The 19,128-nt window shown below is 39.5% G+C and overlaps 1 protein-coding gene across 4 annotated transcripts in view; it reads right to left on the reverse strand.

The window, feature by feature from the left end:
• Positions 1-1,180: 1,180 nt before the first annotated feature.
• LOC129744606 (PRL-1 phosphatase-like) overlaps positions 1,181-19,128 on the reverse strand; it is a 209,873-nt gene continuing 191,925 nt past the window's right edge. For 3 of the 4 annotated variants that reach the window (XM_055737224.1, XM_055737226.1, XM_055737225.1), the window contains 4 exons: positions 12,979-13,973; positions 1,607-1,773; positions 1,388-1,531; positions 1,181-1,318 (listed from right to left, as the gene is read on the reverse strand). In XM_055737224.1, the coding sequence (XP_055593199.1) occupies positions 1,207-1,318; positions 1,388-1,531; positions 1,607-1,773; positions 12,979-13,101 (546 nt within the window). In that variant the 5' untranslated portion in view covers positions 13,102-13,973 and the 3' untranslated portion in view covers positions 1,181-1,206. The remainder of the gene's footprint in view (positions 1,319-1,387; positions 1,532-1,606; positions 1,774-12,978; positions 13,974-19,128) is intronic. The other variant, XM_055737227.1, reaches the window with a different exon arrangement.

Consider the following 19,128-nt stretch of genomic DNA (forward strand, 5'->3'; position numbering starts at 1 on the left):
GAAATTCTGCAAACTTTGGCAAATTCCTATGAGCTGACGGATAATGATAGAAATCATCTAAAACTTAGCACTTCTTTTTAAAAAAAAGACAAATTCCTGTTGAAACTGTCAGCTCAAGAAAGTTTCACAATTTTATTTCGAAAAACTAAAGTCGATTGCGGCATCGTTTAAACAAAATGTGATCATGTACCGAAAAAACGATTTCCTACTAGGTATTCAAAATTGCTCGAATAACTCCGACTGGTCGAAAATTTATCAGAAAACTTGCCACAATCGTAAGAACAAACCCTACGTTACAAAGTATTCGTACAGCAATTGTAAAATAAAGCTTTATCTATGGAATCGAAAGCCCCCTTTCAGCGTTGTGGTTTCAATTGCAAACCATTTCCTTGCCTTTCTCAGGCTCACATGATTCAAGTCCCGTTGTAAGTTTGCGCTAAGTAAATAAATAAGATAGTGTATGTGGTGATCCAGACCAGTGTGCTGTCAGTTTGCTCGTTTGTGGTTGCTGTTTCATTTTTTGGGTTTGTTAAAAAAGTGATCATGCTTCTTCCAGTTTCAATAATTCATATACTCGTACAATAATGGGATAAGCATTTGTTTATCTTGGTTTATTTGTTTTTTACTAGTTTTCTTTAATATATTCAATTATTTTATTTAGTTGGATTTCTTCTGTTTAGATTTAGTGTTACGTGTATAATTTTCCTTATAAGTTTCACTTGACTCCCCCTTCGGTTTTGCTTTTCACTTTGCAAGTGGTTGCTGTCAGTTTGTTAATGTACGTTTGCGTGTTTTTCCTTCGGGTTGTGTTTCTTCCCTTAACCGACAGCTCTAACGACGTCAATCTTATTCTCGATCGTGTTACCTACTTTCAACTGACCAACCATATCGGTAAAGAAGCTGCCGATCTCTGACTTTTTTCCCGAAACATTCACCTCGTAACCGAACAGACTTACAGACCGTTTCGCTTCTCCTATTTAAGTCTAGAATTATAGGTATGTTTTGCTCTTCTCAAGGACCCGGATCTAACGATTATTGGAACGATTCGCGCTATGCTGGCTCCATCTGGGAAAAGACTAGCGCGCGTCCTGCACAATTTGCTTCTTTTCTTAACACACTCTGTCTGCTATCGGCTTTCTTTTTCGTTTTCTTAAAGATTTTCTTTGTTTAAAATGAACACTTTAACTGGTGGGATTTTTGATAGTTTTATTGCACGCAGCACGAATTCTTGTGACCATTTTTGTGCTTTAGTCGTGACTTGGGCTTATACTTCTCTAAGTATGACAGCTGTTTGGCATTGATAGCACCTCTCCTCTTGCTGCAAATGAAAGAGAAAACCAAATTAAGTCAAACGGTCTTCTAACGGCTTCGCAACACATGGACTTACTCCCGAATCAGTTCGACGGCCGCCTCATACTTCAAACCGAGTTCGATCAACGCCAGCGCTACCAGAACCGGTGCCCGGCCGAGTCCAGCCACGCAATGCACGGCCACGCACGCCTCCGTATCCTCGTGGAATCTGTAAAGAAAGCTACCACTTTACATTCACGCAAAGACCTCTAGGGAAACGCATCGGAATCTCTTCGCGACCGATCGGGATACTTACTTTTGCTTCAAAATTTCAAACCACTCGTCGACGATGTTCTGCGGCGGGAAGGTGCCATCCTCGAAGGCCAGGTCCCGCACCACGATGCCCTGGCTGGCCAGCTCCTCGATCTTGTAGCTGGGCTCGCAGACGCGAACCACCACCACCACGTTGTGCTTCTTGAGCTCCTGCAACAAGGAATGAAAATTTTGGAATATTAGATTGTTTTTTTTTTGGCTTTTTAACTACAAATGTTAGTAAAGCCTTGAAGGTTTCTGGAAAACATTGGTCAGTACTGTTTAAGGTAAGCTTCCTATTTATAAAAAAAAAACTCAACCTCTCATGCACGAAAAAATCTTGGAAAAAGGAATTCCTCTTAAATCTGAGACTGAGACCCCAAGGAGACCCGACATCCGACGAGATGACCCTAGCTCGGGACAATTCTGAAGCTGTTGAAGAAACTTGCGGAGGATTTCTCTGGGGACAAGACACAAGCACAGTGCTAATTCTGCACGAACTTTATCTCAATTCAGCTAAGAGAGGGTTCTCCCGATACTAGAAAGCAGATAAATAAGTTGAGCCTTCCGAAAGAGAAGATGAACACCGCAATCGGATGCAAGTAACTACAGGAGTGCTAGTCAGAGTGTTAGAGAGACATCACTTAGAGATTCAAATAGGACCTAGTTCGCGCGTTCTCTCAGAAATCGGCAGAGGATGCAAAAATTGAGAGCTGAGTCACCGAACTTAGAATAAAACGGTTAATTTCGGCGACACTCCAAGAACGCAAATATTCTCATTCAGTGTGTCCTTCCGAGATACCTAGAGGCAACGAGTACGAATGCGTACTTGCGAAATCAGTTTGAATCGAAGGGTGCTTAATCGGAAAAGCGCACGGCACCCTTTCAAATAAACGAATTTCAAATCAAATCAGTTTGAATCGTACACTCGTACGGTGTGCTCGCATTTTGTCCCCGTGTCCCGTGTATGCTTTCAATCGTGTCGACTTCTCAGGCAGGCAAACACGCGTCTCGAAGGGAAACATACAAGCGCGATTCGGATTGTGTTCGTGTGTTTCTCTGGAGGACGTGTCTTAGATTATTTCGTGGCACTCACCCAAGGCACGCGTATGGTGTGTTCCTCTCTGCCGATTAGATTATGCAAAATCGCCAGAGAGATCGTAACGATCCCCCCGTCGATTTGAGTTACATCTCTGCCGATTCATGTTTACTGGGGAAAGGTATACTCAGTAATTTCGGTAAACCGTTTATTGAGTAGCTTATTGGGTCTATGGGTACAATGGGACGACTCCATATACACCCCTTTTCCCTAAAATCCATCTAACCTTGGTCCCGACTTTGACTGTGGTTCAACCAGTCTTTAATGGTGAAGAAAGTCTTACTAGCGCTGTGCGATCTACAACATACTCATTCACGAGTTCTTTCCCTCCCCTTAAGGACTCAAGTTCCAAGTTCTTCTCGTGTTGACTTGACGTTCGCCCGTCATGTGCCAGTCAAATGCAGCTTATCCTATCCTCGCGCCTGTCAGGGCACATGCTCGAGATTTAACGCAATTATTCTGATGGTTTCCGACTTAAGCCATCCTACTCCAACTCAACTGAATCATCTGGCGTCGAGAGTCACACTACACCAAGGGAATTAGCCGTCCTGCAAAATATTTTTTTCGCTACCATATCCACTGCGAGGAAGGTCGTTTCTTAACCACTCATTTTCATTTGTTGGAAAAGGCAGTACTCGGAAACTCCCCGCCAATGAAATTATCCTACTAAACACGCGACTTACCCTGGAGATCCACTACGCAGAAGGTGTTGCCTTATCTACGAATTTTTTATTAGGATCGGACGCACTCTACTCGAAAGTCCCCCGACGCTGATGGGATCACTCTAGTAAGGTTGTTCTTTAATGCAGCACGAGAGTAGCTAACTGCAGCAAACCGACAGAGCGCCTGGTTTCTTCAAAAGGACTTGTTACCCTCAACCTTAGTTGTTACCGCTAACGATATGCTGAAGAATCCAGTCAACCCAGACTCAGCACGCTCTGCGTTTTTGGCGCCTTCAACCTTGCGCCAGATTAACAGCGTGGTGAACGAATACGGTCGTACACTGGACCTCTGCTTTGCCAACGATGGATCTCGTTTACCGACCATCGAATTCGCTCCAGCACAGCTTGTTAAAGTTGTCCCACATCACCCTGCTCAATTGGCATCGCTTGAAGTAACTAGGCTGAACGCTACTGTGGAAAAACTAGCAACTTCAAGAACGCACATACTATGAATTATGTCATCGATAGCCACGTTTCAAAACGAAGGGCAAAAAGGCCCTTCGAAAATACAACGTAACCTCAGGTCTTGCCCAAAATCGTTTTGAAAACACTTAAATAGTCAGCGGAGAGAAACTCGTATAGCTTCAAGCATGTTTCTGGATGGTTCATCGGAAAACTGGAACGCTTAGGGTTCTGTGGTACTCTACTTGGCTGGTTCCGCCAGTTACTTAACTGGCCGTAAATTTATTGTTCGAACGGTTGAACCCTTTTCCAGGCAGTTCCCTGTCACCTACGCGTGTGTCCTAAGGTCGCCATCTAGGACCGATTATTTTCCTATGTATTTCAACGACGTGTTGTCACTCTTCGACGGCCCCAAACTAAATTTTCTGCAATGTTAGATCAACCTCTGCGCTGATTGGTGCGACACTAACTGCCTGCCATTAAACCGCATAAAATGTGCTGTCATCAGCTTTTCTCGTAAGTGGCAGCAGCCTATAATTGCGGAATACTTCCTTGGAGACGAAACCATCGCACGAGTGAACCATGTTAACGAGCTTGGCGTAATCTTAGATCAGCGCCTGGGATTCAACTACGTGATTGATAATGCATCCAGGAGTTTCATTTTTAGAGTGGCGAAGGACTTCAAGGACGTGTATTGCCTGAAAAGCTAATACTGCAGCATTGTTCGTTCCATCCTTCAATACGCATCGCAGTCTGGTGCCCCTTCTACCAGAACGGTGTCGATCGGCTCGAGGCTACTCAGCGACGATTCTTGCGGTACTGCCTTAGACACCTGAACTGGCGGACCCTTTTCGCTTGTCTAGCTACGAAAATCGATGCCGCCTCATAGAAATTGATACCCTTCAAGCCCGCAGACATGCAACATGTGCGTCATTCTTCGCCGATCTCCTGATATCACGAATCGATTTTCCAACGTTACTGAACAATTGCGGAGCTAACAGTGCCCTCACCGGTGCAATGCGATCGTTCAACCGTTTTTCGGAGCATTATTTTTGTGTTCGACGTTTCGAGAGATGTTTTCCGAAGAAAATTGATGAGGGACTTGAAAACCCCATATTAGACTTGTTTTGGTTTTAATTTTAATTTTAAGTAATCATTTGGATCAATATGTGATCCGTTGATCAGAAATAAATAACCTTAAAGTTTGCCTTGAAGTTCAACAACAAGTTGGCAATCTTTGTATCAAAAGTTCTCTTCCACAAAATAACCAAATCTGAAGAACCAGAGTTGTGATAGCCAAGATGTTCTATTTTAATATTCACATCTATACACTCAGGCAAATTCTTATTATAATTTTCATAAGATGCATCTTATGAACCGCTTTTTAGAGTGTAAAATAATGTTTCATAAGAGTCTTATGAAATTCTTTCAATTTTCATACGATGTTCTTATGAAAAATAGAAGAAACGGCATTGTGAAAAAATAATGAACATATTCATTCATAGCATCAGTTTTTTTCATCATCTAACAGTACGAAACAATCGCCAGTTCATAGTTATTATAGTTTTCCTTCAATGTTAAATGTTATTGCTATCTCCGGAATGGTAAGTCCGATTTGATGTTTTTGGTATGAACGTTTAATATATTAGTAAACAAAAATACATTATTTCTTTACTTTTCAGCAAGCTGATCGCCAAAAAACGAAAGGTCGAAGATTAAGATGCGGCAAAAAAAACTGATGGAGCCGTCTGTTGGTGCACTGCTGATGGTGACCATTAAGAATTTAGTTTTAAACAAATTTGGCAAACAATAAAGTGAATGTTTTCAGCATGAAATAACTAGATTTTTTCTTATTAGAAAGTGATTTACTGTTTCCATAAGAGTCTCTTATGAAAAGCAACAACCTCTCATTGAAGTAGGCGTTCATCTTCAGAATTCATTCGCGTCATAAGACAATCTTATGAATTTCATAAATTTTTCTTATGGCGCCACTTCATAAGAGAATCTTATGGCATACATAATAGTATTTTTCTGAGTGTAGTGTTTAGGGCAATCGGGGAACATCATCACATCATGGCCATCACCCTAGAAGACAAAATCTACTGGAAGTGGTGGAATGGGTCAACATATACATACGTTACCATACCCTAACACATCGAAGGGTTTGAAACTATTTGGAACCTCGGTATCGACGAGAGAAACATCGTCACGTATGGAAGTATGAAAGTCACACTGAGACAATAGCTTCAAAAAATACCTTGAACATCAAGTCCATACAATCGTATTCATCGACTGTATTCAAGACCTCAAACGACTCGATCGACTATGACGACCTATGGAAAATTATGGAACAGTAAGGCTTTCTCGGGACGTTGACCAGTCGAGACTGAGCAAGGCAATGACAGATAGAATCCAGTGCTGTTTTGAGTTTAATCGAATCCCGAGGGAGCTTCAACAAGGCGATGGTATTTCTGCATGGTGTTTAGCGTGGTGTTCACGTCAACGAGCAATGGGTGTAGTGCGAGGCACGATATTCTACATATCCAGTCAGCTTGTCCACTTTGCCGATGACATAGAAGTGCTCCGTTTTTTAATGATATTTGCTTTAATCGGTAGATCATCTGAGGTGGAGGAGATCTACCGCGAGCTGAAATGCGAAGCCGAAATGACTGTTTTAAAAATCAAAACGTCAAATACGAATTTCACACTGGACTGCAAGTCCGGAACCGACCGATCCCGTCTATGTGGCAGCAACAACGCCACGTTAGATGGGAAGGAGCCAGAAGTTGTCGTCGAATTTTTCCATCTCGGCTCTCTGAAGATAGCGGACAATGGCACCTTCCGTGAGATCCGAATCGTATAATTAGCGGAGGTCGTGCTAACTAGTGTAGGAAGGAATGACCCTGGTTATTTTTTGTTTGTTTATTCAATCAGCAGGCCAAGTATAGGTCCAAATGATGACTTAAAATTAAAATGAATATTAGACGAAATTCACATCTAACTAACGATTATTATAACTTAAAGCTTTTTTCGGAAAACATCCCTCGATACGCCAAAGTCGAAGAGCTCGGAAAAGCGGTTGAACGTTTTCATAACACTGATGACAGCACTTTTGGCCCCAAAGTTGTTCAATAGAATGGGTACATACAGTTGAAGGTTCTGGTTTTTTCAGGCCATGAGGTCTCACACTAACAGGAATAGCTTCCAGTAGCGTAGGACAATCGATTCGCGATGTCAGTAGATCGACGTCGTAAGAGGCTCGGGTTGCATTTCTACGGGCTTGAAGAGTATCCATGTCTATGAGACGACATCGATGTTCGTAGCTTGGCAAGAGAAACGGGTCTTGGGTATTCGAAGATGGATCGAACTTTGCTGCAATATAGGCTCTTCAGACAGTACATGTCCTTGAAGTGCTTGGCCCCATGAAATAATAATCCGAGGCTTCTAGAAGATTTATCGACGACGTAGTTCGTATGTGTTTTGAACTCCAGCTCACGGTCGAGTATTACGCCCAGATCATTGATGTGGTCTACTCGTGGACTTGTGGACTTATCTCCTAAGAAGTACTCCGCGCTAAAAGGTTGCCGCCTACGTGAGAAACTGATGACTGAACATTTTACTGCGACAAAGAGGAAGGCAGTTGATGTCGCACCACTGTGCAAATAGATTCAACTGGTTCAATGTCGTCCTGACCATTTATGGTGTAGAACAGTTTAAGATCATCAGCATAACATAACATATAAGTTTCGGGCCGTCTAGGAGTGAGAGCACATCGTTAAGATAGATTAAGAAGATAATCGGTCCTAGGTGACTAGCTTGGGGCACACCGGAGGAGGCAAAGAACTGGCTGGAGAGAGAGTCTCCTGCGCGAACTGTCAATTTGCGTCCAGTGAAGTAACTGCGGAACCAGCCAAGTAGGGGTCCACAGCTTACCTATGGCAATATCGTGATTCACCTTATCAAGTGCTGCTAACAAATCGGTATACATGGCGTCAGTTTTCGACTTTGCAGCAAACACTTTCGTGCACCTAGGAGGTGAAGGTCAACTGGTTAGTTGGCGTGGAGCGTTTGGGCATAAAACCGTGCTGATCGATTGCAAAATTTTGCTTACAGTACGAGAAAATCGGATCCCTGACGACTAAGTCGAACAGTGTGAAGATTGCACATAAAGCGGAGATTCCTCTATAGTTGTTGATATCTCTCCGATCCCCCTAGAGAGAATTTTTGAGTTTGTCGCTGCTTTAGATATGACTGAATCCTCTACTTCAATCGTGCCTATGCAGGAGCCAAGTGGCGAAACATTTTTAACAGCTTGCTCCACATATTCTGGGGATGTTGAAGCAGTAGCAAAGGTACTCGAGAATTTTTGAGCGAAAATAGATCTCCGATTCCGTAATCAGAGTTTGCAGTGTTGCCATCCAGAAACATTTGAGTTGGAAACGATTTTTGGTTGAACTTGAGGTTACGTTGTACACAGAAAAGATAATTTTGGTAACAACGTTTACTGGCTTTTTTATAAGCGGAGTTCAGTCTTCGATATACATCCTTAGCTTGGAAGGTTTTCAGTTTATGGTGATTTCTAAGGGCACAACTCTTCGCCGTCTTCAGTCGACGCAGTTCTTTCGTAAGGGGGACCAGGGAGTCCGCAAATTCTCGAATGTCGTGCCCTTTGGCACGTGGCAGTCGATAACGTAATTTAAGATATGCTAGGTTTCAGCCGCAGCATTGGGACTCAATATTTAGATCGAGTTCAGATTCCCAGTCGACGGTGACCAGCATATGGGAGATGATATCGAAATCTGCTTTCTTGAAGTCGAGATGGAAAGGTGCTAGTTTTTCGACAGAAGCATACAATCCAGTGACCTCGAGCGAGACCAGCAAAGCGGGATGATGTTGGTTTGCCCTAACAAACGAAGCAGGAGCTGTTCGACCATCGATCACGATACCCGTAGCTAACGAAGCAGAATCCAACGGCCATTTTCGTTTGTAACTCTGTTAATTTGACGCAACGTTGCCGTACTCAGGGAGTCTAGTCTAGTATGATGGTGCTGAGAATGTAGAGCGCACAGGATCCGGATACAAAAAGCTACCATGGTTGGGGCACCACTTAAAACCGGGCATGTTGAATTCATCAATGACGAGAATATCGTCTTCGGGGGCGCAGAAAGAGCTCACTTTGGATATGCAGCGAGAAAATGACTCCGATATTACGATATCTGGACAGATGGTCTTCACAAATCGAGGTAGAATGCTGTGAAACGTAGTAAATCGGAATTGATCTCTAATCCTCTAAGGAAAGCTTCGCCGCAGTTCGGGTTAGACCCAAGAAAAGTAGCTTAGTGAACTTTAAGCAGTGCTTTAAGGCTTAGTGTAAATCATTAGCCGACCTATTGCATTATTCCTAATTGCAAACTATTAGGATTCTTAGAAATATTCACCGTCGGGTTGAACAACTACTCTAAACACATCATGTTGAGATTCGTCTCATCGAAGCAATCGATGAAATGAATAACAACACACGCATGGTGTTGTTATTAGAAATAAACAGTTAGGAAATGTTTGATCGTCAAACAGTGCGTTTCTCTCCTTTCCACTCCGAAAGTGCTCCCTATCTTCAGGTTATGGGCCCAGCACGTGTGCAAAGGAGGAGAAGAAAGGAATCTGTAGTGGTGTCCAGCCAGCAAGAAGCCAATGGGAGGACAAGTCAGCGCCGGGAATCCAGAGGAATGTCGTCGATCCAGAACCGTGTGAGGTTGTCGGACCAGGAGCCTGGTAGGTCGTCAGGCCGGGAAGCCAGCTGGAGGTCGGCAAGCCAGGAGACACGGGAGGGAGGTCGTCGGACAGGTGCTTTGAAAAGTCGTTATTCCGGAAGGTCGTGAAGTTGGAGGCCAGGTGGTGAGCCGTGAGAAACGGCATCGGTAGCAAGAAGGGTGTCGGGCCAGACGGAAGTTGGTCTTCGAGAGATCCGCAGGAAGGTTGTCATCGAGTGGGCCGAAGGATGGTCGTCGAGCGAAAGCAGAAGAGGGTCGGTAAGCTGAAGGCGATGGTCGTGGTCCGGCACAGGGCTTTGCTGAGCGGTGAACTGCGTGTGTTGAGGAGGAATGTTGAGATTCATCTCATCGAAGCAATCGATGAGATGAATAACAACACACTCATGGTGGTGTTATTAGAAATAAACAGTTAGGAAATATTTGATCGTCAAACAGTGCGTTTCTCTCTTTTTCACTCCGAAAGTGCTCCCTATCTAACATATCAGAGGTCTTGCTCATGATAGATCAAGGGTAACAGTACCGTTGATCTCGTGAGAACTCCGCGCGCTTATTTTAAGGGATGCTAGGTTGACCTTTTCTCAGTGTATTTTGCAGTGGAATTTCAACGCGAGTAAAGCCGTCGAAATCTATGGCAAAGAATCCATTTTTCGTCAATATAGAGCTATGAGAACTATCCGCAGTCCTCAACGAGGATCACCCTTATTCTCGTTTACGACGTATCTGTCGTTCGTTCGAACGGATACTTTCGATCGAATTCGGAAAAGGTATTCTTGTTTTCGTTCGAATGCGATACTTTCGGTTTTGGTGTTACCAGATGAAGTAAGAAATTTCGAAGCCCAGAGATCTGTCAATCATCTATCAAAATCACGTGTCAAGCATGTAAACAAATGTTTTTCTTTGTAATGTTGTGAAAATTTGGCCGAATCAGATGGAAAGTTCGAGGCAACGTCGGGCTGGTCTTCAAGTTCCGGTCAGTCGAATTCATCGGCGCATTTATGCAGAACGAGCCGGAGCCGGGTGAAGCGATGCTTGATCGGAAACGCCGTACGGGACCACATAACTTAAGAATCGTCATTTGTCAACTAAAGTTGGCTATTCGGAATGATGCCATGATGCGGAGCTGGCTAGCGCCTGGCGGGCTGGACCGAACCGAATAAACCGGGAAAATCCAACATCAGCTGCAGCAGCCGCGACCGGTCGAGATTGGGGCTGCTTCTGAGGAGCCGCTCCGACGAAGGAGGGATAAGTTTCATGGCGAAACTCCGAAACAAACAATTGAAAATTTAGTTTAAATAAAAATGACTTCCTCGAATCTTACATTTTTGTTTTGCAAAATTGCTCCAGAAAAATGGCATAATTTTACCCTCCTTTTGAAACCACCACAAATTTCATATACTGGAAAACATGTCTGCAACAATTCGATCAAATCTAATAATTATGAACAATTTTTTTTTATTTGAACCACAGCCTAAACGGGCCCCTTTTGCAATTTCGTAACTTATTTTTTCCATTTTTGGCTCTTTCAACGAATTCCGTTCGCAGCATCTGCATTAAATTCCACCAATTGTTTTAAACGATCATCATTCGCAGCAATAGACTCGCGTTTGTCAGTCCATAGAAAAAATACTTTCGATCGAAAACAGGAATGCAGTTTTTTGTTCGTACGAACGATGTCCGAAAGATCGAGCGGCTCTCATTCGTTCGAACGAAAACAAGAATGCAAAATTGCAAAACTTTCGAACGAATGCCATTCGATCGAAAACAAGAATAAGGGTCGATATTAGGAACTAGGCCGATCTAGGATCTTGGAACAGTTTCATTTAGGAACTCTCTGCTTAAACGTTGCTAACTGTCGAAGCTAATTGTGATGGCTCAGTTTAGAATTTAAAAAAAACTGTGAAGCAACATTGACGTTGTTCTGACTTGAATTTTTGTCAAATTGTTATTCCAAATTCCTTTTCTAAGTTCTAAATTACAAGCAATGAAACAGAATTTTGATTCAAAAATGAAGTTTGGATTCAATAATAACAATATGCATCCATAATCTGGTTTAAAAAAAAAAATGAGCAGATCATTAATACTACACGGAAAATAAAAAAAAGGTAAAATTTACCTTTTTGCGAGGTGATTTTTTTCCACCCATCTTTCGAGGTAAATTTTACCTTTTTTTCATTTACCTAGCAAAAAGGTAAATTATACCTTTTTTCAATTCACCTAGCAAAAAGGTATATTTTACCTTTTTCGCATTCACCTAGCAAAATAGTAAATAATACCGTTTTCCCATTTACTGATTTAAAAGGTAAATACTGGTTGGTTTGATTGGTTTCTTCAATAAGAATTAAAAAAATATAAAATTCTATCAAAAATTATATTTATTGGAAATAAATAGGGACTGGTAATTCGGCTTCGCGTTCTTCCGAGCCGCCATGGCCGCTGAATACTACTCCTGCGTTGCGTACATTCATGACCTCCTCTGTTCGGCTAATCCGGTCAGGTTCGGCTTTTCCGGCTGGATGATGACGTGGAATACGTGGACGTGGAAAATAAGCTCTATGGGTCGATCTGAAACAAAAGCAATGTATTATGACGAGAACCAGCACAACTAAATGATATCTAACTTACCATTCTATTCCGATTTTCACATATGATGCACAAAGCAAAATTTGTTCCTGAATGACAAAACAGCTTAACCTCAATAAACGAGTTCGGCGAATAGTCACTTTTTTTCGAGAAGAATTGTACCGTTTTGTTTAGCTCAATCCAGGTCAACTTCACCTCGCTACGAGGTAAGTTTTACCTTATTTGGTTTTACCTTTTTTTTCTAGGTAAATTATACTTTTTTATTCAGCTCAATTCAGGTGAACTTCACCTCGCTACGAGGTAAGATTTACCTTTTTTGGATTCACCTTTTTCCTCGGTGAATTGTACCTTTTTTCCAACCTCGATTCAGGTAAATTTCACCTCGCTGTGAGGTGAGTTTCACCTCGAAGAGGTAGAAGCTACCTTTTTGGCTTTCACGATCGTTTACCTTGGCTATCTCGGTAAATTTTACCTTTTTATTATTTTCCGTGTAGGTCACTACCACATTCCGGTATGTTATAAATTAAGCCAGAACCGAAAACTAATGTGTATCCCAAAATAGGTATTGCAAAATTCCATAAATCTTATCTTCACACACGAGTCGTCCTAATGCATTCTACTGATAAGCACCAGAAGACAAAAAAAAGCAAGAATATTCATTCGCAGATAACGGGCCCATGTATCAATATTAAATTAGCAGTGTGTTCTGTGTGTCTCAGTTATTTTTTTGTAGATAAACCCAACCAACCATTTAACCCACACAGTTAGGTACCGAAGTAACGTTATAGGAAGTGCCACTTACCGCAATATAGGAGTGGATATTGTGATCCGATGGACGGTCGGTGATCAGGAACTTCATGCCCTTAAACTCGATCCGGGCCGGAGCAGGTCGAATGTCCTTCTGACGCATGATGACGGTTGTCATTAATCGTTGTCCGCCGCCTCGAAAGTTAGTTGTTGCCGATCCCTGCTGCTGCTGAAGCTGAAGGGTCCGCAGTGGCTGCCGCAAATTGTCCCCTCTCGGTCGCTCGCTTACGGATGCCGCTGCCGTCGTTGTAGCTGCTTTGATGACTTTGTGGGGTTAGATAGATAGATATCCTCGCCTTGTTTTCCTTTCTGGATCCTGAATTACGATGATAACACACCGGCCCTACTGGATGCTTGTTCAAAAACCGAAATTGGCAAAAATCCAACAAGCCCCACGGAATAGCTTCTACCTTCCTTACGACGCACACAAGATTAAAATCAAATTCTTAAAACAAATAAGCTGTATACTATATCACAAATTATAGAACAATTCGATAGATTATTTTCCACTGTTTTGCTTCGGTACGCTTTTCTCGGTTCGATTTCACGAAATCTAAGTCAGATGGGATCACTCTTATTTCACTTCGGAACACCAAATTGCGTCGGAATTTTTGCACCACAGAATCTCGGATCTGCCCAGGCAGCCACGATATCACACAGTTCTCCGGATGATTTTTGATGGGTTCGGAGCAGGAGATCGGTCTTATCTGCTGGTGCGCTTCCAAGATGAATCCCTTCCGATCTCTCGAGACGGAGAATATCTCGTTCGTTCTCGTGTGTCAACAATCGGAACAACAGTGATGATGATGGTGATGAATCAACTGTCACAGCAAAAGTTCTCTGCCTCAGTGTCGGGATCTCGATATAGAACTGGGTTCAGTACAGTACAGCTGATGGCTTTTCCTCAGTTTATCTTTATCCTTCGGCTGCCTTCCTTATTGTGACGATCGCTTCCCGTTTCTTGTCGTTGTGTGTCAAATTTGGGATTACCTGCAATGGGAAAAACAAAACCATCAGAAAAGGTTGATTATTGGAAGTGGGACAGGTAAAAGTATGATGCCATTAGAAGAACCTGTTTTTAGAAGCAGTTTCTGGTTTTTTTTTTAATAGTTCTACCAAATTTGCGTCACCAAAGTTGATAATTTTACAATTATGGCCTCCTTTTCGACGCGTTGATTTATGCGGAACATGAAAAGATTGAGAAAAATTACTGGGTATCTTATCTGTTTGCCTTAATTCAATAAACAAAAAAGGTGAAACGGTTCACCCTAATTCAGCTGATTAAACCTGTAGGTACCTACATTTTTTGTACCGACCTATCGTATTCTTGTCTTTTAAGGGATTTTTGAACTTCTTATTATATTAGAAGAATTTAAAAAATCTTCCGAGAATTTTGTGATTTTGTATATGGCATGGCATTGAATGAAAAAAAAATGCTAAATCTAAAAATATAAGACTTCAATTTCTCTGAAGGGCAGGGCTGGATTAAGCCCGGGGCAATTCCTATGAATATATTTGAATATATTCAACCGTCATTGGAATAAATTGAACAAAACCTTGTATGCAATAAAATTACATCTTAATTGACCAAAATCGAGAAATCGAATTATTTCAGATCAAAAATTTGTTAAAATCACGAATATGATAGGTATCCCATCTTCCGCGTTTTGTTTCTTGCTCTATAAATTGTTTAAATATTCTTATAATTTATTGAATGTTTCATGGGGTTTTCGGAAATTTTAAAAGGGGGGGGGAGGGGGGGATTGGGTATGACAAAAGAAGAATTTGATATTTTTTTCGGCTCAATTTGAGAATGGTCATTTAAAAAATGATATGCTGAATTCAAGATAATTTCTTTGAGAATTATTAATTAAGTGATTGATGTTTTTTAGTGATTATGGCTATTTTTCGGTCTAGGGATTCAATCAAACAACTTAGCTTTTGAAATGCCCGACGTTTCGACCATTTTTGGTGGTCTTTCTCAAGGGAATTGTCTGTCCGTTGTTTAACAACTTTGTGTTAAAATTTTGTTTTTGTCCAACTTTTGATTGAATCCCTAGACCGAAAAATAGCCAAAATTACTAAAAACATCAATCACGGTCGAAAACATAAATTTAATGAATTTTTAATCTTAGATTGAAATTGGAATAAAAATTCAATACCGGAACTCAATTTTGCCGATTGATCCTATTAAATCAACTATACAGTTACTTTTCCTTTTGTTTTTTTTTTTTTTTTTCAAAATTCAAAAGGATGTAGAGTGTATAAATCAACGCAAATTTCAATAATAATCGGAAAACTAACATTTATTTTGCATACTCATACTTATGCTCCTTAGTGAGCATTTCAGATTTCCTGGTTTTATTATTTTTACTCCCAACAAAACACAACAAAATTACGATTTAAAGGATTTTAGATGTTTTTCTTCACTTTCTTCATTTTTTCAAATTTGTGTAAATTTTCTTTCAAAATCTGATAATTTCTGATTTTTTTTTAAATTTTTACATATCTATGAAAAAGTAATTATATCCCCCCATAAAGTTCGTTTCATTTTTTTTAATGAGGAGAAAATTCTTCCTTATCAGAACATAATGCTTGATTCGCTGAAAATTCCTGAAATATTTTGTTAATTCAATACACGAGAAAAAGTGAAGTATTATTTATTGAAGGGTACGCTTTCCAGATTCCTCGAATTTATTCGGACATGCCCGGGTTTTTAAAATAAACGGACCATATAAAGCAGGGGTGGCCAAACCATGGCCTGCGGGCCACATGTGGCCCGCGGCTGTCTTTTTGTGGCCCTCTAAGCTTTTTCCAAAATGTTACATGTGGTGTAAGCTTTATTTAAGAGTTGAGGTTTTTTCTTGGTTTCTGTACCATTTGGAAATGAAATTTATCAAAATCTGTACCAATAGACTCAGTCAATTTGGGGTCATTTTTGAATTTCTCAAACCCTGGGGTCTAAAAAGCTTCGCCTTGGTCCAAAACTCATCCATGATTTTTTGTAGAATTTTTAAGTAACGTTTACATGAGTAAATTTGAACTTTTAGGTTTGTATGAGAAAATTGAATATTTTGTACTGAAAAATCAACATCGTGTTAGTTTCTTCTGTGGAACCGAGCCAGCTGACTGTTTGTGTGCCAATTTATAAAATTCCTAAGGGAAATTTTCCGCTGAACAACTTTGTCGAAGACCGTAACTTTGTATCTTATTAGGCAAAAAAGTTATAAGCTGTTTAACAGAGGAATGCCTTTTCGCATTGATTAACGACAAATTCAATTGACATCACTGCTGGAGCCTCGCGAAGTATTGCAAGAAAAGTAGTCATATAATACCTCGCTAAGCGCCCTGCAGGGATGTCAATTGAATTTATTGTTCATCAATGCGAAAAGACATACCTCTGTTAAACAGCTAATAACTTGACTTAGAATAACTAAGAATTCGAATTAAAATTAGGAAAAACCTGTATATTTTTAAATTTTCTAATATTTCATATATGAACTGTAATTTCGATTAACAGATGTGTATTGTGATATTTTTTTCTTATTTTATTACCACTTACCTACCATTATTCTTGAAGCAATAAGAGCTTCTAAATGGCTGCATGACACTAGTTTGATTGGTTTATAATTGGTTTATATACGACTTAAACAACTTATTTGTCAAAATTTAGAATTTTAGGCATTTAGATAGGAGAATATACTTCACTTGTCAGCTTCCATTGAAATCAATGAAATATTTACTGTAAATATCACGACAAAATAGATACATCCATTACATGACAATTTGCGTAGGGTATTTTCAGATGTTCACCAAATTTTTAAATTTTCTCATTTTTGCAGAAGGTACAATTTGATAGTTTTTGCAGCTTATTAATGATATTTCGAAACAAACTTTTTTTAAAAATATTTTATTGAAAAAGCTATTGAAATTCACTGCGTTTTGATATGCCATGTTATAATATCCATTAAAAAATTACAAAATAATGTGGATTTCATTTTTTTGGGCGGAAAAATATTATATCAAACGCCTCAGAAAAAAATGAAATCTGCAAAAAACCCTTTATTTTAAAGTCGCATAAATACACAAATTTTGTAATCCTATGGAAAATTTAGGAACCTTGTCCTTGTAACAAATCCGTCGGATAATAAAATTGTTCCCATATCTAAGATAATTTCGCAAAAGTTCGAAACAATTAAAAATTTTCGTTTTTATTCTCCTGTTAAAACAATTATTCTGTTATAGGCATATCTACATGTTAAAAATGTGCCGTTAGTTTTTGATAATTTTTTGAAATTTTTTATTTAAATCATGACTTTTGAACTGGTGCAAATTGAAAAAAAAATAAAACATCGCTCTCAAAATTTCTTAAAAAATCAACTTCTCGAATATGACGAAAAGATTAAGGATACATGAGAATCAATGATTTTTTTGAAAAAATCATGAAACTTACGCTTGAAACATTGATTCTCTTGTTTCTCTCAAACTTTTCATCATCTTCAAAAAAAAAAGATTGCGTTTTTTGAGTTCAATCACCTCACATATTTCGAATTAATAAAAAAGAATTAACCTCATATATTGGAATTTCATTCCCTACTTTAAATTTTTAAAATCTGTTTGAATAGTGTCAAATTTTGAAGGCGAGAATTTTTGGGATGTTTCTATAGCCGCGGTCACTGTTTGAAAATCCGATTTTATAGTATGCATTTCATTTGAAACTGCATTTTGAATTGTTGAAGTTAGTTCAGTTTTGAAACTATCAATGATGGAGGTCTGGTTAACTTTTGAATTAGTTATTTTAAAATAAATTTCTTAAAAACTTGGTTCGCAAATGAATAACTGATCTTCCATTTTTTTGGGCAGCGCTGCCGATTTAGTAGCGACATCTGAAATTATTTGCTCGGAAAATGAAAAAAAAAATGGTGGTGTGGCCCGCCAGTCTATCGCATTTCCAAAATTTGGCCCGACTGTTGAAAATGTTGGCCACCCATGATATAAAGCAAACTAAGGACTAAATAAGGCTCAATTTTTCTGTGATTTTTATCAGAATTTTTTTTTGGGCGTTTGAAAAGAGATTCGAACGCTGCTGACGTGTTTCGATAAAAAAAGGTGGTTTTAGTCACTTTCTTAGAGATTTTTTTTTCGAATTATTTATCATCGAATTCTGCTAAGATTTGACCAGTTTTAAAAGTGCAAAACTCGAAATCAAATGCTTAGATATTGCCAGGTATTGTAAAAATTTGTGCTAATTTGTTTAGCCAAAAAATGCGGGAAAAATTCTGCAATACCTACTCTAGGGGGCCCCCTTATATTAGAGTGAAACTATTCGAGATATCATTTCAAGGGGGCCCCGTTACCTGTTATATTGAACATTTTAATTCCGATTAAACATGTCCGCTTTTTTGTAGAATGTCGCGCTGTCCCGCTTTTTTCTCAAAATGTCCCGCTTTTTTTTCTTGGAATACTGAAATACAAAGTTCACTAACTTACACTAGAAAAAATCAAACTTTAGCCTCAATTTGAATTCATTGGATCAATACAGAAAAGCTTTCGAAAACTTTTTTTCTCAAAATAGGCAGCATTTTTCATATTCAATATAAAACAATAGGGGAGAGTGAGGACACTTGATCCCTGGGTTACTTGATTCCTTCGCTATTTTTCGGAACAGGAATGTCTTACAAATATCAAATGTTCACCCTGAATGAAGGATCAAGTCTCCTTTAGTAAAGGATCAAGTCGCCTGTAAATTAAAAAATATCACATTTTTAAGTCTCACGAAAATGCTTCTATAGTTTATCTACGAGTTCATGTATCGTTCTAACTTTTGAAGCATATTAACTTGAAATTAAACGCTGTCAGAAAATGCAAAAGGCGGTGAGTTGCAAAATTATCCCAAAAATATAAGATGAAAATAAGAAAAAGGCATCAAGTATCCCCATTCTCCTCTAATAAATAATTCTAATGTTCTTAGCATTACAGAAAGATTCTTATTTAGTTAAGAAAATATTGTTTAAATTTCTTCCAAATGATTAAAGATCTTAATTTTTCGTCGGAATCTTAATCAAACTGCCTTGTATTCTACATCACTTTTTAAGACTCAATTGTCCAAAGCATACGATGATAGAAGTTTTCTTGAGTTTTCAAA

This window comes from Uranotaenia lowii, chromosome 2, assembly GCF_029784155.1.
Source record: "Uranotaenia lowii strain MFRU-FL chromosome 2, ASM2978415v1, whole genome shotgun sequence".
In the NCBI taxonomy this organism is placed as follows: domain Eukaryota; kingdom Metazoa; phylum Arthropoda; class Insecta; order Diptera; family Culicidae; genus Uranotaenia; species Uranotaenia lowii.